General features: G+C 40.8%; 1 protein-coding gene across 1 annotated transcript in view; it reads right to left on the bottom strand.

The window, feature by feature from the left end:
- ATG5 (autophagy related 5) overlaps window positions 1-14,169 on the bottom strand; it is a 36,027-nt gene extending 21,858 nt beyond the window's left edge. The window contains exons 1-3 of the mRNA XM_060753108.2: window positions 13,882-14,169; window positions 9,452-9,615; window positions 8,790-8,917 (exon numbers count right to left, since the gene is read on the bottom strand). Coding sequence (XP_060609091.1) covers window positions 8,790-8,917; window positions 9,452-9,559 — 236 coding nt within the window. The 5' untranslated portion in view covers window positions 9,560-9,615; window positions 13,882-14,169. The remainder of the gene's footprint in view (window positions 1-8,789; window positions 8,918-9,451; window positions 9,616-13,881) is intronic.
- Window positions 14,170-20,534: the final 6,365 nt, after the last annotated feature.

The following is a 20,534-nucleotide window of genomic DNA, read 5'->3' as shown; positions in this document are numbered from 1 at the left end:
CATATCAGGAATAAAAACCACACAAAATCAACTAACCCAAAGTTCCTCAAAGAAGACAACAGCAGAACAGCAATCTCCCAAAGTGGAAAGAGCATGGAGCACAGAGGCTGCTCCCCCAAAGACCTAAAACTCTTGCGCTAGTGCTCCCTCTGGTGCTAGCTCTTAACTCAAAACTGTGCTTATGTCAAAGTGAAACCTAAGCCATGAGCAATGATCAATCTCGATAAAATAGTGAAGAGTAGAGACATCACACTGGCAATGAAGATCTGCATAGTTAAAGCAATGGTATTCCCTGTAGTAACCTATGGATGTGAGAGCTGGACCATAAGGAAGGCTGAGTGAAGGAAGATAGATGCTTTTGAACTGTGGTGTTGGAGGAAAATTCTGAGAGTGCCTTGGACCGTGAGAAGATCCAACCAGTCCATACTACAGGAAATAAAGCCTGACTGCTCATTGGAGGGAAGGATATTAGAGGCAAAGATAAAGTACTTTGGCCACAACATGAGAAAACAGGAAAGCTTAGAGAAGACAATGATGCTGGGGAAAATGGAAGGAAAAAGGAAGAGGGGCTGACCAAGGGCAAGATGGATGGATGGTATCTTTGAAGTGACTGGCTTGACTCTGAAGGAGCTGGGGTGGCAATGACCGACAGGGAGCTCTGGCATGGGCTGGTCCATGAGGTAACAAAGAGTTGGAAGCAATAGAACAAATAAACAACAACAATTTATCAAGGGACTTCAATTTTGGAGAAAGGGAAGGAATAAATAAACGCATCTACTCCTATAACAATGTTTTTATTGGAATGATTCTATACAAAATGATGATTGCCTTCATAACCAGATAGCCATGATGTCACCAAGATTCCTACCTCAATCTCCATCTATATCAACATACGTGATTCCTTTGTTTCTCTCATTGTGCTCAGTGCCAATAAGACAAGTTGCAGTGCAATAAGTTACATCCCAGAACAAATCCATTGCCCCCGTCCTCCTAGCACTTTCAATCACATTTCAATCCAGCCTATTAAATTAACTGGTCCAAAATTGGCTTAACACTTACCATAGCAGACTTTTGTATCAAGTGAGCCCATCTCCTTACAAAGCAACTGCCCCAATACAAGGAATCATATAGAAGTGCTGCCAATTACTAGATGATTTACTCCCAAATATTGCAGCATTAGCCATTTGCAGCAAAGGCCAGAAGAAAATGGCCTCCAGCCAAGAGTCCCTTGCTCCCATCAGATGTCTGGTGCTGACCTGCCTTGATGTCCTCTTCCCTTGCACTCGACTCTTTCTAGCAAGTACCTCATGTATTGCCATAAACTACGAGCCACTCCAAACATAGCCTTGGGCACCCACTGCCATGCAGCAACCAAACCAGGTTCTCCAGAGTCCAACCACATCCTGGCCTAAAGTGGTGGCATGCTATAGTAGTTTAAGAAAATGGGAAATTAGCCAGGTGTGGGCAAAGAAAGAATTCTGGAATGATTCTGGGCTGGGGGAGAAAGCAGTGAGTTAGGCAGCACATACAAGGAGGCAATGCCTACTACTTGCCCAGTTACCATCTTCCAAAAGGTTGTGAACAGGACAGGGAATTGTGCAAGGGGGAGGCAGTTGTCCTGCCTGCTGGGGCTGAACACCTCTTTTCTGTTTCTCTTTCAAGGACCCCATTATATTTAAATCTCTTTTTTCCTTGTCTGATTCACTCATTTTCTTGAATACTGAAGCCAGCTCCCACTCCTGCACTTTCCATGTTGCCCAGGAATTGAGAAGAGGTGCAAGGTGGACATATATTAGGAGACTGCATTCCACCTTCCAACAATCACTGTGAAAAAAGATGGTCAGTAAACTGTGTAAAAGTTATACCTAGAGGTCCTTCCAATCTATACATCATATGTGCTCATGTATGCCTTGATGTTCATCACTTCATTTCTGAAATCAATGTCACAGATCAAGTCCCAATTACTACGAACAGATATAGTTGAAATGTATTTATGGAAACTAAACATGCACACCTTTTTGTATTTTTATATTCAACTCAAATTTTGAACTTAAATATAAATAATATAACAATATTGGCCAGAACGGTTTGATTAGCCCAAATTTAAGTAGGTCAAATAAATCCATTATTTGCTTGTGAATCAACACACAGGTTTAAATAAAGAACCCAAATACACAGAATTCAAAGGAAAAGCTCCAGCCAGGAACAATAGAATATGGGCAAATGTCATTTTATGGCAAAGTCCACAGGTCACAAAAATTGGCTTCCAATAAATCAATCTTCAGAGATACTGTACAAAATAGACTCTTTATACAAAAGGGTCACATTAACTTTTAGGTATTCAGAAAGTGGTTGGGGGAAAAACCCAACCCATGCCTAACCTTATGTTCTGACAGTTTTACTGGTAGCTTTTGTCAAATTTCAAGGCTGCTGCTGACAGAAACTGAAAGTAGTAAAAACTTAAACCGACAGAATGGGGATATGGGTTCTCTGAAGCTGTAAGCCACGTAGTTACACAACTTTTGCAATCAATTTAATTCTACTTTTTGTATCAACTTCTCAACAAAAGTTGCAGCATAAGGCTGAGCTATCCAGGATTCGCAAATTTTCTCTTAAAAAAAAAAGCAAAAATCTGTAAAATCAAATTGTCAGTACAACATTTATATTGAGTGGTGATATTTAATCCAAAAAGTATATTTCACAAGCAATCGCATCACTTCAATACCGTAACTCACCATAACTCTAGCAGTATTAACAAGCTGTCCAATTTTTCACAGAAGTTGTAAAATAATTTCAAAATTTATGGGACTTGGTCTTTATATTCGTACTTACGAGGCAATATCTGACACATGGTCATGGCCCGCACCAAAAACTTAAGAATCAAAACATAACAAAAATATGGTTTTGTATGCATTTTATAAATCTCTGAAGCCTCCCAAAGATGGGCCTTGGGGGTCCCCTCCAACTCTAGGATACTATGAAAACGTAGAATTTGTTAATATTGGTTTCTATTGGTTAATATATGAGAGAATTCAATGAGATAACTGTTGTGGCTTTTTAAAAAAGTGTTTTTGTCCAAACTTTTTTAAAAATCCCTAAAATTAGTAGATGTATTAATATTTCTAAAAGTTGGGGGAATCCCCTGTTATCTTGTGTCATTGTATAGAAAACTGAAGAACATAGCTCTTGTAGTTTTGTTTTTAAAATGTGGATAAGTGAAATTCATGGATCCTAAATCCTGTTAGCCCATCTGAAACTTGATGGGCTAACAGTGGTAAATGTGTTCTACCATTGTAGCAAGTTTCACCCCAGTAAAGATAAAAATGAGGGAGAAATAAGTCCCTGAGGTTTCCCCAATTATAGTAATTATGCGCAATTACTATAACGAAAGAATTGAGAGAATTCGTTACTCTCGTTATATTAATGGAATTTTCACTAACTTTAGAAACAATTTAGAAACAAAATGCCAGTGCACCCTAATTTTATCACTTATTACTGTTGTTGACATTGAATGAATGCCTATTGTGATGCCACTCTGAGTCCCCCTCTGGGGGTGAGAAGGGATACAAATATGTGAAATAAATAAATAATAATTTTGTAAAGACTTTGGAAACATTTTTAATTGATCATACATGCCTATGAATAACAAAACAGAAACTAGAATTCAGTGATAATTTTGGAGTCCAATATTAACTTTAGCTAGTACTTCTTTCTACTTGTGTTCATTTTTGTGATCAAAAGGGACTTGCCATAAAGAGGATGCACAGCATTAGTATACAGGAAGAGAAGCTACTTTGTGTAGTTATTTAGCTCCATCTGCTGGTCTATGCTCTCAAAAGACAAACAATAATTCAAGTGTCATATGGATGCCACTGAAGATATGAACATCTAATAAAGAGAATTTGAGACACCTGGACTCCCAAATGTTAAATTCTACCCATAGAGGACCACTTATCAAAGCCTGAGGAATGATGCAATGAAGTATTTTCAGATAACAGCTGGAGTGTCATCCAGCATCTAACAAAGTTATTGTAACACAATGTTAGACTTTTTAAAGTGTTGGTTTTCTGAAATCATTTATATAAATGATACAAATTGCTACAAGACCAAATCATAGGTTGGAGGTTTAGAAGCATCTGACAACATTAAATGCAAAATAAAACACAAAAACAGACTTCTAACTATTAAGAGTTTGTTTTGGAAGACTGTACTTCATGTATCAGATCAAACTATGCTAATATTTGAGCAAAGTGGAAGAAAAACTTTCTCCCCAGAGGTAAAAGCAAAAGAAATGATAGTTTTAAGGCATCAAAAGCTTTACAAGTTGCTGTGAACAGCAGTTCCTTACAAAATAAGTTTAATTTTGAGTTCCACAAGCACTGATGTTTCAAATTTAGGAATAAAAAACAGGTATTTCTAATATTCATATGGGATTCATTTGCAGAACTTTATTTGCTTGAAAGAGTCTTTAGAAAACGTTTAAGAAGCGTCACTAAAGAGTCATTTTGGCCTTTCAACTCTATTTTCTAGGCTAACATCATATTAAGAGCAGCAGAATGGTTGTGTCATTAGCAGGACAACCCATATACTGGGATGAACAAATGCAGCAATGTTGCTACATTTATATCTGAAAAGTGATGAAGACTGCAACCTAAAAGTCTACTTCCAATTTACATTTTGTATATTTCTATCCAATTTAGTAATGTTGTAGTTGAGGATAATTTGAACTATTTTCTGACTGCCAAAATTTTCTTTAAAAACTGAGCATCTTGTAGTGTGTGGAGTGATTTTGGTGCAAAACAGATGCTGGGACCTATACTATTCTTATCCTGCCACACATGATCAGTGAGAAAAGTTGATATATCACAGACACACAGGAAGAAACTTTAGTAATCTAATCAAAAACAGTGATCACATTTGTAGTTTAGTGACCGTGTCCACTTTAAACAGAAACCAGCAAATCTCAAATTTATTTTCAAGTGGATCAAACATATGGCCAATAATATTGTACTACATATAATCGGGATTTCAAACTTATGGTCAATTACTAACAATATTTCTAAAATGTCCAAATATACATCCTCTATAGATCTGGGAACAAGTACAGATTGTCAAAACTCTCCCGTATTGAATTTTGATTGTATCTCTGCTGAAAACCTCTCCCTTTATGTAACCCAGCAAACAAAACAGGAAAGTTTCAGTTATCTGTTTCCTGGTTCATCCCAATCAGAGAAGGAAACTGATTAGTTTCAATGAAACAAGTCACAAGGCTGGCTTTGTCATTTTTGCTGCCTGAGTCAAATCACCAAGTGTTCCTACCTCCCTTTTCAAAGCTAAAATGCATTGCATCTGACCAGTAGCTATGCTTTCTGGCATACAAAGCGGGAAATCACACAAGCATTTGTTCCTGACAAGAGAAAATATATTGAAAATACATTAAATAACAACTAATTTGTGGTTCTCAAAATCTGCTACCAGTGCCAACTGTCTTGGAAAGTCTAAGGGTAGGCTTCTGCTGTTAAACCAGAATACTAAAACAACTTCAAATGGTGGTTTAACATCAAGGCTTGTTCTGAGATTGTTAGCCATATTTTCCTGCTTTATCTGAATCAGAAAACTATAGTTAATTGAAGATTATCTTACTTGCTTGCCTGTTCATCACAATAAAGTAATCATACGGCTGTATTCACAGTGAACAGATTGTTCACATCTCAGTTCACTAAGATGAAATACGAATATTCTAACACATTCTTTGAGCACAATCTATAATCCCAGACAAAACTCACTTTGCATTGCTCCAATTTATGGCACTTCAAATTTGCTAGCATTTCAGTGTGAGACTCAGGGCCCATCCAGACAGGACCCAAAATGTGCGAGCTCTCATGCTTATATCCGAGGCTTCCAAATGATGCCTCCAATAATTTGTGACAAAGCAGGACAAAACCATGGTTTGTCATGAATTATTTAGATACTCCATTAGATCCAGGTCTAATGGAGTATAAAAGGCCTGGGTCTAATGGAATACAGGCTCTGTGGAGACAGACTACCAGGTAGTCTCGGACTAACCAGTAGTCTGTCCCCACAGTCCTATTTACTTCTTCAGGCCCCATGGACCCGGAGAAGCGAAGAGGGAACCCACCCTTCTCAAATCCCCCTCTAAAAGCTTTAAAATAAAAACTTACTGGATCACTGTTAGACCTTTCTGGAGGTTTCCTGGCGCATACCAATGTTGAACCAGGAGGCAGGGGGGCCAAATAGCTCCTCCTGTGTCCTGCTTCCTGGCGCAACATTGGTATGTGCCAGGAAGCCTCCTGAGAGGCCTAATGGTGGCCTTAATTTTATTTTAAAGCTTTCGGGGTGGGGTGGGTGGGTTGTTTCCATTCCATGACGACAACCTACGGGAAAACCCTTTGTTTTCTCAGAGTGTGGGGACTTAAACTTGCTTTGGAATTGATTTCTTAAACTCACTCTGAAATGGGTTTAATATATGTCTGGGAAGTGCCCTCAGAAAACTGTTCACATCTTGAAATATTGGCTACATTTACATTCAGCTGTTAAGTTTTCCTATCTCTTTTCCTTGGATGTCTTAATTATATTTCTCAATGCTCATAACATTTTAAGTTACTGTTATGCTAGAACCATGGAACAATTTCATGGAGGAGAGAAGGTTTTATTTGAGAGGCAATTTTGCCACATCACCCCACAAAAATATCCGTGTCCCAAAATAAAATTGAACACACACACATATATTATTGAAACATAAACAAGATCAGTTACTAGAACACAATTAAATTAAAGTAAACACAATCTGAAATGCATCAATAAAGAAAATATAAATTTCATTTCGTAAAAATCACCTCCCTCAGCAACTAACCAGTGAGGAAAAGCCTGTTTGGCTCAAAATATTCTGGCCTGCTACAGGAAAGGCAGAAGGGAGGGAGACCACCTAGCCTTCCTTGACAGGAAGTCACAAAACTGAGAATAGTTACCAAAAAGGTTTTCACTCACGTACTCCTCAGGTATACCTCTGAATTGGCAGACTAAGAGAAAGACGTTTGCAAACCCTCCATGTTAGACATTCTTAGATCTTTACAAAAGGAAAGGCCACACTATGTGAGTGAATATCCATTCACATTCATAATGTTCCTAATATTTTATGTGAGGACTAAGTTTGTGAAAACATGCTATATTTTCTATCTATCTCTTTTCCTTAGTATGAACCCTTGGCTACACTAATTACAGTGAAGTTCACATCACATGAGAAGTCAACTATGGTCTACCAGGCCCCTTCAACCTGCGGCCCTTAGCCACTTTGGACTTCAGCTCCCAGAATTCATGATCATTGAACAAGCTGGTTAGGGATTCTGGGCACCTGGAGGTTGAAGAGGCCTGGAACGTATACACGCTTCAAGATAGTTCCAAATTCTAGTTTTGTTAAGAATTTATTACTATTGTTGGCACAGTATATAGCTGTGGCTAGAGAAGATGGCAAAGATTTGCACTCCAGAAAACATGGGGATAAGCAGGCAACTTCTCAGGGTCCATTTGTCATGTTACATAACTTGATGAATACCTAGCTATGTAGCAGCGAGACCAAGAAATCAATTTACTGTATTGCGAAGATGGGTAACTAGACAACAGTAAGAGTGCCCAATACACATTGGTAGGACTTTTGCCTGTGTCCCATCACACATCAATCCTGATGTGTTTCAAGTTTCAATTCGCATCAGTGACTCTGTCAACTATGTAATAAAGTTATGTATCAGTAGCCCTCTAGTAGACACTGATGTTAGACAACTGCTCAATTTTAATTGGCTGCAGGTATAAGTCCCCTTGCAAAGATGTAAGATGCCAACAGGAGCCCTTTATCTTTACAACCAGTATTCACCAAGCCAGAGTTCCTGACCAAGATGGTTTCAAATCCCACTTACGCAATCATACGTTACTCCCAATTAAGACTTTTACCAATGTAGGACTTGACCTCTGTTTTAATCAAACATATGCACATCTCTTATTATATGTGTTTCGAAGTCAGGCAGATGAATAGCCCTCTCCTGAGTTAAACAATCAGAAAATATGGCTCCACAAACCCAATGCATCTTTACAACAGTTTAGTGAACAAATACAAAATTTTTAAAAAGTTTGATTTAATGGAAATAAACATTACTAATGCCTTAACTTCAAGCTGATACAATCCTAAAAAACCATGCATGATGTCAAACCCACATTCATATGGTTCTAAATGAATGCACACTTCATGTTTGTTTTCATAATAACCAACAATGTTTATAGTCTGCATTGTATATGGACCCTAGGAAAATACTTTTGATGCCCCAATCCTGGACTTGTAATAGAACACTCTGTGTTCATAATTAAAATTAACAATTAAGAATTATATTTATCTATATAGATATTAATTTAGCAACTAAGAATAGAATTGTTACAAAATCCAAAACTGCCCTTTCGAGGGCATATTTTATTATCCATTCTTATTTAGGGGGGAAATCATTATTTTATTCATTTGGAAATGTAGACTTCCCAGGAACATAGTACAAACTCCTTATCTTTGGATTCAATATCCATGGTTCCATTTATCCAGTCCAAAAATATATTACCCTCCTCTCCCACCCCCAAAGTTTGTGGGACTCTCTAGATCCTCCAGTGTGATTCTATGGTATGCTTCTTGTCCAAGTATAGCCACATTGTTATCTTCCCCATGGATACAGGAGTCATACTGTAAACTTTATACACAAATATCAATCCAAAATACACAAATCAGAACAACATACCACTTCAATGGTGTTCCCTCATTTTCAAACCATATTTCTCCAATGTCTTCTTGTTTCATAACCTTCTGAAAATGCTTTTTCACTTTGTCTGTTACAAGTGTCAGGTAGCTTATTCTTGGTAAAAGCAGCTGTAAAAAGATGTGAAAACAAATTTTGCATTTTATATAGCTAGCAAGCACAGCTTTAACTCAAAATACTTGTTCATTTTTAAAACATAGAATTATAAATCCATTACCTGTAATTACTGCAAGTAGTTTAAAACTTTGGAAATGGGGAGGTAAGGAAAGAATAAACTTTAACCACTTCAAGATGCATATCTACAGGATCAATGTACCTGATATTTGTAGATAGAGGCTTTATAAAATACCACACACTGCCTGAACATGAATGTTTCCAACCCTTGTAATGTGCCTTTATCATTTCTAGGTCTGCAAATCCCAGCAGCCATGGCAAGTCAAACCAATGCTGAGGAATTCTGGGAATTGTCATTGGAAAATAAAATCTGAAGGGGCAAATTATTCTTACAGCTGCTATATATGAAGGAAATGCATTAATAAACATATCTTAAAGGCAAACACACACACACATGCAGTATATTCTCATGTACAGAAAAATATTAAATGTGAATATATTATTACTCTACATGCCTTTAGAAGACTTACATAGTAAGGTTCAGCTTCCCTTTCAGTAATCTCGTCCTGATATAATGTAAAACAGGTTGGTATTCGCCCAAACCATACATCTCTAAGTACATCTTTGTCATCTGTCATTCTTCCACCAAGCACAGAAGCACATGTAGGCTAAATAATTCCTGCAGAAAAAAACACTACAAAGAAAAAAAAATAAGTCAGTCTCAAGATCTCCATGAATCGTATTATCCTTTCCAAAAACATAACAGTAAGAATGCTTCTTCTTTTCAATCTACTGAGAAAGGGCTGGAAAAGAGCTATTAAAAACTATTACCTGCAGATTAAATACTTTCCTTAAAGTTAGCAAAAAGATCATTTATTAATAAATATCGCATCCTAGGCCTAGTCCAGACAACATGTCTGCCTTTCGATGATCTCTCCTGGGCTTTTTTAAAAAAGAAATATGAGTGACAGCCCAAACACAAGAGATGGCTTTTGAACCTATCTCCCCCATGCCATTTTGTTAATTGTAATGCCCAACCCCATTAAAACTATCTTGGCATTCAACCTGACTGAACTGGAATCAATTAATATTTTCCTTCAAGAATGTTTGAAGTTCTCCAGCCACCACAAACTCAGGCCCATTCCACACTGCCATATAATCCAGGTTATCGAAAACTCAAACTAATCCAAAGGCAGTGCATTGAATAATATCTTATTAGACTCTGTGAAAATTGTGGTACCAGGTTCTGAGTGAATACATATAACTTTCACCTCCAAGTGTCCAATTAAGGATTGTAATCATGGCTTCCCTGAGCCAGATCCCAACAGATTCCTCACAACTTCAAATAGCTGTGGACAGAATAGTGGAAGAATACTGAAAACCTTTTTGCCATTCTCACTGCCACACAGAAGATAATACAAAGGATTATTGCCAGTTTTGGGTTGTATTTGCTGCAGGACCTATGCCAGCTGAATAAGTGTTTTTGTTAAACCCTTTTAACTACCTGTAGATCTTCTGTGCATTATGGGTCACACTGGAATAGGTGATTAGGAGTGACTGAATTAACAGTTTTCCATTTCACAATTCCATACTGAGACCAAGGCCTCAACAGAATGACCAGTAATATCAGCTGGAAAACAACACTCAAGGATCCTTCAGATTCCACAAATCTTCAGGATGGATCACCTTAATCAGTCCTCCACTGATGAAGGGAAGGCCTGTTGTCATCAAACCAAACTCCACAGGAAAGTGATCTATTGTTATCTCTCCCACCCACCAGATCATCAACCTAACAACACAAGCTAGATCCAAGGTATATCCTTCCACATGACTTAGCCCAATGATGTACTGAGGCCCCTTCTACACTGCCAGATAATCCAAGTTATCACAGCAGAAAATCCACATTATCTGACTTGAACTGGATTAAATGAGTCTACACTGCCATGTAATCCACTTCAAAGCAGATTTTATATAGCTGTATGAAAGGGTCTGAGACAGCCCCATGGTTATTATGACATCCATTAAAGTCCCAAGCAGTCTCCACTAGGTCATAGGGCAATCTTGACATGGATGTTATAGGGATGCTGATAGGTAACAGGATGGGAAAAACATCAGCATGATTCCCATTCTCTCTCTTTGGATAAAACAAGGTCCAACTTTCAAGTCAATGCTAAGGCAGATGTAATTCCTTGAGAAAGTGATAGAATCCTTATAGATGACAACAACATCTAAGTCCCCTTAGTCTGGGCAAATGCTGCACTAATAGGGTGTTTATATATTTATTTTCCTTCACGTTATTTCTAAAATCTGTAGCAGGTAAACTTTTGCATAAGATGATATTGTACAGTTCTACTCAAAGTGGTGACCTGTAGACCCCTACAGAAACCACCACCTATAGTCCATGGTGAGTTTCCAGAGAATAAAAAAGCAGTTCTAGAAAGAAGGCACAAATATGGTCCCTGATATATTAGAGGCTGAGATTGATAGGAAGAACTGGGGTTATTCTAGCACCAACACTTTGTTACAGTTTTATGTATCCATATTTATTTTATCTGTAAAATGTGTGTGGGCAAATCTTAGGAGAGGGAGGAGGACCAGATGTAAATCTTGGGCAGATGCTGGGTCCTGGACATGGCAATTAAGGAAAGGAATAATAATAATAATAATAATAATAATAACAACAACAACAATAATAACAACAACGACGACAACAACAACAACAGCAACTGTATTTATATACCGCCCTATGGGGCTCAGAGCAGTTTCCACATATGCAAAATAATACAAAAACATACAATATAAAACAAAAACATAGGCATAAACTGTTAACACAACATACACATTAAAATCAATTTAAAAACCAGTTCCGCACACTTCTTCATGCAAGGTAAGCTGCCAGGGGCAAAGATTTCAATAAGGGGACTGGACTATTTGGAACAGGCTGGGCCAAGGCTAATGCAAGGAGAAGGGAAAAATGGGGCTGACTGAATGCTGCAGTACAAGGATCGGTATCAGCAACAGCCCTACTAGGGGACCGGGGCCACTCAATTCCAGGATCAATTAAAGGACTATAAAATATGTCTGGGCTGGAAAAAAAGCTTCCCTCAGATGACAGGGAACTGGGGAATGGATGGGGTACAAGGCCAAGTCCTAACTGTTGGACCAAGGGCTTGAGACTTGAGACTAGTCATTATTGAAGGCCGGATGAAACCACCAAGTCTTCAAGTTCTTACAGAAGGAGGTGAGGGATGGGGCCAGTCTTATCTCTTTGGGGAGGGCATTCCAGAGGCAGGAGGCCACCACCGAGAAGGCCCTTTCCCTCGTCCCAACCGGGCTTGAGACGGTGGTGGGAGCGAGAGGAGGGCCTCACCGGTGGATCTTAAATGCCCTCGGAAGCACTTTATTTTACCTGTTAGTGCAATTAAACCCTACTTTGTCCTTTGGATCCCCTGTCCAGATACATTACATAGCTCTCTCACCCAGTGTTTTTAAACTTTCAATCTCTGCAACCGGCCCTGCTCACTGTGATCAACTTTCTGTGTTCAAATATTGCAATTTTATATTGTTCTGATGTGTTTATTTATACTGTTTCTTGTATTTTATCGTATCTTCTTATATTTTATTGTTGTATTTTATGTTGTATATTTGCATTGTTGTATTGCTGGGCTTGGCCTCATGTAAGCCGCCCTGAGTCTCCTTGGGAAGATGGTGGTGGGGTATAAATAAAGTTTTTATTATTATTATTATTATTATTATTATTATTATTATATCTTAGTGTCCGCGCTGGTTCATAGAGGGAGATGTGATTGCGGAGACAGGTGGAGTCTATCTATCTATCTATCTATCTATCTGCAGCCACACCCTCATTCCAGCCAGCTGACCCAACAGCCTCCAAGAGATAACATAAAAGGTCTGACCTAGAGGCATGGGAGAGCTTTGTTGGGCCCTGCTGCAGGAAAGATCCTGGGGCCAGAGCATTTGTTATCCTTCTTTGCTGTCTTACTTGGCCCTGGACTTACCCATGAGGAGACCTGCAGCCACACCCTCATTCCAGCCAGCTGAAATTGTTGTTTAAATTGTGGCACCTGTACCCTAATCCTTTAGCCTTCTAGACTAGCACCTTATATCTCTTTACCCCATGGTAATAATGCATAAGACCACTTTTGCTAGGCCTGTGGGGGGAGAGTGATTGGGAAACTATGTTTTAATCTGTTTTATTGCATTTGTATGTTTTAACTGTTTTATAAGTTATATTTATTATTTGTATGTATAACGAGGCATTGAATTTTGCCATAATCTGTAAGCCGCTCTGAGTCCCCTTTGGGGTGAGAAGAGCGGGGTATAAATATAATAAATAAATAAATAAATCTTGCATTTTACTCCTTTCCCCCATTCTTCAAGATCCAGGTTTCTGTATCAGCCCACTATCTGCTGTTGAATGCTAGGCCAGGCCATAATAAAACCATCACCATTCATGGCTTGTTTCTGGATGACAGGAATGACCAGGTATGCATTACAGAAATCTGGGTGGACTTGTAAAGCTACAATGTGGTCGCCGGTGTCGGTTTTGGGTCTAAAACTATTTAACTGCTTGTGCTCCCTTTATTTTATCAGTTTTATGCTCTTTATGCAATGCTTTCGAAACAAAGTAAACACAGAATGTGATCAGGTCCTAGGGCCCAATATTCCAGTCCTTTACATGATGAGTTTGGGATGCACTGGATGAATGAGGCCCATAATGAGCAAATCTGCAAGGGGAGATGGTGTCTTTGGCTGTTCTTTAAACAAGGATGAATTGGGGGAGCCCACATCTCTTCTCCTGGCCTGAAAGCTCTCAAAAGAAACCCCTCCCTCCCCTCTCTCCCTCCTTCCCAACACTAAGACAACACTTCTCTCCTCCCCCCGCCCTTCAGAAACCTCGTGAGGAGGGAGGGGGTGAAAAAAGAGGAGGCGCCGTTACCTGGCTGTTGGACCAGCCGGCCAACCGCCCCCCGCGCGCACACCTACGAGCTGCGCATGCTCTGTCCCTTCCTGTTCTGCTCCTTCCGCCGTGAGTCACCCGAGAGGCCGTTCCCTTCCAAGTTCCCCGCTAGAGCCTTCTACAGCCAGGAATCGCTCAAGCCGCTCCCGCCTCCCGTTCTCCTGTGGCTGCCTGGAGAGAACGAAGGCCGGCGGAGAAAGCACCGTCCAAGGCTCCAGCGTCTCCACAACCCGGAAGTGGCGACAAACGGCCGGCTGCCCCTAGAGGTCGAGGGAAGTTGACGTCACCGCGAAGTGCGGGCTGAAGGCGCCGCTGGGTGTGGCGGGGCCTCTCCTGCAGGGGGCAGCAGAGGGCAAGAAGAGTGTTGGAATAGATGCATGTTGGAATAGACAGGTCTCTTTTACAGGATTGGAGGAAATTAAAACGTACAGTATAGGATCTCCCTAAAATGCAAAACATTTATTTATTTACGACCTTTATATGCCGCCCTTTTAACCCCGAAAGGGACTCAGAGCGGCTTACAAGTAATATGTGAATACAATATATATTATTACCATAGCACAATATTAGTATTATATGTTACTATATTGTACTATACCATTATACTGTATATTATATTATATGCAGATGCAGACTGTGGCCAGGAAATCAGAAGACGCTTACTTCTTGGGAGGAGAGCAATGTCCAGTCTCGATAAAATAGTAAAGAGTAGAGACATCACACTGGCAACAAAGATCTGCATAGTCAAAGCCATGGTATTCCCTGTAGTCACCTACGGATGTGAGAGCTGGACCTTCGGGAAGGCAGAGCGAAGGAAGATAGATGCTTTTGAGCTGTGGTGTTGGAGGAAAGTGCTGAGAGTGCCTTGGACTGCGAGAAGATCCAACCAGTCCATCCTCCAGGAAATAAAGCCCGATTGCTCATTGGAGGGAAGGATACTAGAGACAAAGTTGAAGTACTTTGGCCACATCATGAGGAGACAGCAAAGCTTAGAGAAGACAATTATGCTGGGGAAAGTGGAAGGCAAAAGGAAGAGGGCCGACCAAGGGCAAGATGAGTGGATGGGATCCTTGAAGTGACTGGACTGACCTTGAAGGAGCTGGGGGTGGTGACGGCCGACAGGGAGCTCTGGCGTGGGCTGGTCCATGAGGTCACGAAGAGCCGGAGACAACTGAGCGAATGAACAACAACAACAACAACCATTATTCTGTAATATTATTAGTAATATTACATGTAATATAAAATATATAATTATAATATCGTATTAGTAGTAGTAGTATATTGTGTCACATTATAATATTATCAATATTATATTTATACATAATATATTATATTATTAGTACAGTGCAGGAGACAAGGTGGAACTATCTTCCTGGCCCTTTAACAGCTAATAGTAACTATGATGATTAGGTAAAGGTTTTCCCCAGACATTAAGTCCAGTCATGTCCGACTCTGAAGGTTGGTGCACATCTCCATTTCTAAGCCAAAGAGCCGGCGTTGTCCGTAGACACCTCCAAGGTCATGTGGCTCGTGTGACTGCTGTTACCTTCCCGCCGGGAATCTATTGATCAACTCACATTAGCATAGTGGTAATAGTATGATAGCTGGTTCTGGAAGTTCCAAGCATTACGGAGATGCAGCATCACTCCTTTGGGAGTGCTGTTTGCGCAAGAGAGACTTAGCTACTGTAAGCCAGGCCAGAGACAGATAATATAGAAGGAATGTAACAGTTCTTTAATGGTGAAACCCTACCCCTGAACCATACTGTAAGCCTAAGCCTAACCCCTTACCCAAACCCTTACGCTAACTCTTTCCCTAACCCAAACCCTAAACTTTATCCTAACCCTTACCCTAATCCTTACGCTAACCCAGACCCTAAACCTTGCCCTAACCCTAAACCCTAAACTGTACCCTAACCCAAACCCTAAACCTTGCCCTAACCCTAACCCTAACCCTAAACGTCCCCTCTTTCCTATCCTTCCTTCGCTCTCTCCGCTCTCACTCCGCCTCCTCTCTTCCCTTATTCACAGCCACCTTTGCAGCATCTCCGTAACGCTCGGAGCTTCCGGACCCAGCTATCATACTATCACCTGCATGTTTTCCAACTTCTAGGTTGACAGAAATATTTGAATAAATATTATTTATTTATCATGTCAGAAGATAGCTGATGATACAGTTAAAATGCATTTAAAAATAGGATCAAAGTTTAAAAACTTGGCATTATGCTAAATGTCTATTGACCAGAAAGCTGGCCACTTGGGGTGCCTCTGGTGTTGCTGTAAGAAGGTCCTCCATTGTGCTTGTGGCAGGGGCTCATACTGCACTGTAGTAAGTGGTCTGTGGTTTGCTCTTCTCCATTCTCGCATGTCATGGACTCCCCTTTATAGCCCCATTTCTTAAGATTAGCTCTGTATCTTGTGGTGCCAGAGCGCAGCCTGTTCAGCACCTTCCAGGCCGTCCACTCTTCTGTGTGCCCAGGAGGGAGTTTCTCATCCAGTCTCAGCCACTGATTGAGGTTCCGGGTTTTAACCAGCCACTTTTGGATTCTCACTTGCTGATGTGTTCCTGCAAGTATCTATGTAGATCCACTTAGGCAGAAAAAAATATTGAAATGCAAAGATGCAGAATGGGGGACTCCTGACTCGATAGCAGTACATGTGAAAAACATCTTGGAGTCCTTGTGGACAACAAGCTAAACATGAGCCAACAATGTGATGCTACAGCTAAAAAAGCCAATGAGATTTTGGCCTGCATAAATGAGAGCATAGTGTCTTAATCCAGGGAAGTCATGGTACCCCTCTATTCTGCCTTGGTTAGACCACATCTGGAATACTGTGTCCAATTCTTGGCACCACAATTGAAGAGAGATATTAACAAATTGGAATATGTTCAGAGGAGGGTGACTAAAATGATTAAGGGTCTGGAGAACAAGCCCTATGAGGAGCGGCTTAAAAAACTGGGCATGTTTAGCCTGCAGAAGAGAAGACTGAGAGGAGACATAATAGCCGTGTATAAATATGTGAGGGGAAGTCATAGGGAGGAGGGAGCAAGCTTGTTTTCTGCTAACCCTAACCCTGGAGCCTAGGACTTCAAACTACACGAAAGGAGTTGGTAAGTTCTGCATGGCTGCGATTAAAATTTGACAGACAATGATTGAGGGTTAAAAGACCTAAGCTTCACCTCTGGAATATAGATGGGAAATCAGGTATAGACTGATATTTATAGTGTTGGATATTCCCCTCTTCCCAGTGCCATCTCCACTACCTTTCATTAGACTGCCTTCGGATGATCTCGAGGGTTGAGTTAGGTTTTAATAACTACTTGTATTGGTTTTTAGAATAGATTTTAAAATTTGTTGAAGTTTGAAGTATATAATCCCTTGGGTTTGATGTGGATGTACGGGACTTGGTCCCCCTGTTATGATCTGGTCATCGACCGTAATAAAGTTTACTTACTTACCTGAACATTAGGAAGAACTTCCTAACTTTGAGAGTTGTTCAGCCGTGGAACTCCCTGCCCCGGAGTGTGGTGGAGGCTCCTTCTATGGAAGCTTTTAAACAGAGGCTGGATGGCCATCTGTTGGGGGTGCTTTGAACGTGATTGTTCTGCTTCTTGGCAGGGGTTTGGACTGGATGGCCCATGAGGTCTCCTCCACCGATATGCTTCTATGATTCTTAGGAAGCTGTTTCTTGGGAAAATTGGGAAAGAAGTCATCCAGGAATACCTGGCCGCTCTTAATGAGTTCAAGTCCCCAGGGCCAGATCAACTACACCCCAGAGTATTGAAGGAAATAGCGGAAGTCATTTCGGAACCATTGGCAACCATCTTTGAGAGTTCTTGGAGAACGGGAGAAGTTCCAGCAGATTGGAGGAGGGCCAATGTGGTCCCAATCTTCAAGAAGGGACAAAAGGATGACCCAAACAACTACCGTCCGGTCAGCCTCACGTCGATACCGGGCAAGATTCTGGAAAAGATTGTTAAGGAAGCGGTCTGCAAACACTTAGAAAAAAATGCAGTCATCGCTAATAGTCAACATGGATTTATCAAAAACAAGTCATGCCAGACTAATCTGATCTCTTTCTTCGATAGAGCTACAAGCTGGGTAGATGCAGGGAATGCCGTGGATGTAGCGTACCTGGATTTCAGGAAGGCCTTCGACAAGGTCCCCCATGACCTTCTGGCAAGGAAACTAGTCCAATGTGGGCTAGGCAAAACTACGGTGAGGTGGATCTGTAATTGGTTAAGTGGACGAACACAGAGAGTGCTCACTAATGCTTCCTCTTCATCTTGGAAAGAAGTGACAAGTGGAGTGCCGCAGGGTTCCGTCCTGGGCCCGGTCCTGTTCAACATCTTTATTAATGACTTAGATGAAGGGCTAGAAGGCATGATCATCAAGTTTGCAGATGACACCAAATTGGGAGGGATAGCCAATAGTCCAGAGGACAGGAGCAGAATTCAAAACGATCTTGACAGATTAGAGAGATGGGCCAAAACTAACAAAATGAAGTTCAACAGTGACAAATGCAAGATACTCCACTTTGGCAGAAAAAATGAAATGCAAAGATACAGAATGGGTGACGCCTGGCTCGAGAGCAGTACGTGTGAAAAAGATCTTGGAGTCCTCGTGGACAACAAGTTAAACATGAGCCAACAATGTGATGTGGCGGCAAAAAAAGCCAATGGGATTTTGGCCTGCATCAATAGGAGCATAGTGTCTAGATCTAAGGAAGTAATGCTACCCCTCTATTCTGCTTTGGTTCGACCACATCTGGAATATTGTGTCCAATTCTGGGCACCACAATTCAAGAGAGATATTGACAAGCTGGAATGTGTCCAGAGGAGGGCCACTAAAATGATCAAGGGTCTGGAGAACAAGCCCTATGAGGAGCGGCTTGGGGAGCTGGGCATATTTAGCCTGAAGAAGAAAAGGCTGAGAGGAGATATGATAGCCATGTATAAATATGTGAGAGGAAGCCACAGGGAGGAGGGAGCAAGCTTGTTTTCTGCTTCCTTAGAGACTAGGACGCGGAACAATGGCTTCAAACTACAAGAGAGGAGATTCCATCTGAACATTAGAAAGAACTTCCTGACTGTGAGAGCCGTTTGGCAGTGGAACTCTCTGCCCCGGAGTGTGGTGGAGGCTCCTTCTTTGGAAGCTTTTAAGCAGAGGCTGGATGGCCATTTGTCAGGGGTGATTTGAATGCAATAATCCTGCTTCTTGGGCAGGGGGTTGGACTGGATGGCCCATGAGGTCTCTTCCAACTCTTTGATTCTATGATTCTTGATTTATGGCCTTGGCAGGCTGGCTGATATTCAAACAGAGGATGGGCCGGAAATGTCCATGACTTTGTCCTTTCATTTCTTGCTGCTACTTCCCGATAGATGTCAGGTGGTGCAATACCAGCTAAACAGTATAATTTCTCCAGTGGTGTTGGGCGTAGACATCCTGTGATAATGCAGCATGTCTCATTAAGAGACACATCCACTTTTTTTTAACGTGCAATGTATTCCACACTGGGCATGCTTATTCAGCAGCAAAGTAGCAAAGTGCAAGGGCAGATGCCTTCACTGTATCTGGTTGTGATACCCAGGTTGTGTCAATCAGTTTTCATATGATGTTATTTCCACTTTTTGCTTGATATTCAAGCAGTGCTTCTTATAAGTCAGAGCACAGTGCAGAGTGACTCCCAGGTATGTGGGTGTGCTGCAATGCTCCAGTGGGATTCCTTCCTTGGTAAGCCTCAGAGCTCGAGATGCTTGTCTGTTTTTAAGATGAAAAGCACACATCTGTGTTTTAGGTGGATTTGGAATCAACTGGTTTTCCTTGTAATAGGCAGTAACAGCACTTTACCGTAAGAGCTTCAAGACCTTCTGTTCAACTATTTCAAAGCTCCCTGCTTGAATGGTGATGGCACGATCGTCAGTGTAGGTGCAACTCTCTGTCCTTTCTGGCAGTGGCTGGTCATTTGTGTACATGTTAAACATTGATGAAATACACTAATAAAGCGTTCCAAAGTTGGAGGAGGCCACAAGGGTCATCCAGTCCAGCCCCCTGTCATCACTGTGTTCCCGACAGATGGCCATCCAGCCTCTGCTCAGAACTCACCCTCCAAAGCAGCGTATTCCACAACTGAACAGAACTAAACTTACCAAGGATCACCCAAGATTGAAGCAAAATATTAAAATAGCTAATCAACATGAAGCAATTATTACAATGGAAGTTATAAAAATACTTAGTTCTAAGCCTGTGTTAATTGTTCTGAACATGAAATTACCCATATTGTTTTAATTTGAGAAATGTTTATACTTTCATCTTGTCAACTGATGCACACCTAAAATGATACATTTAAATATGTAAAATACTCTTTGCTTCTAAGCTATTTTGTACAGTTTTGCATTCTTACCCCCAAAATATTTCAGAAGGGGAAAGGACTACTTTCTGCTTTTTCACTTTCAGAGGTTTGGCTTGGTATATACAACTAGACTGGCATTCAACTGCAGGACGCTCAAGGCTACAAGTGGACTGGAAAGGAAAGTGTCACAATTCTCCTTTAAAATGAATAAATGGTTTTGCGTAACAACAAGTAGTCTTGTATCCTTCTAGGACACAGTGGGGATCATGGGACCTGCAA

Source organism: Anolis sagrei, chromosome 1, assembly GCF_037176765.1.
Source record: "Anolis sagrei isolate rAnoSag1 chromosome 1, rAnoSag1.mat, whole genome shotgun sequence".
NCBI lineage: Eukaryota > Metazoa > Chordata > Lepidosauria > Squamata > Dactyloidae > Anolis > Anolis sagrei.
This window is presented reverse-complemented; position numbering and strand designations above follow the sequence as displayed.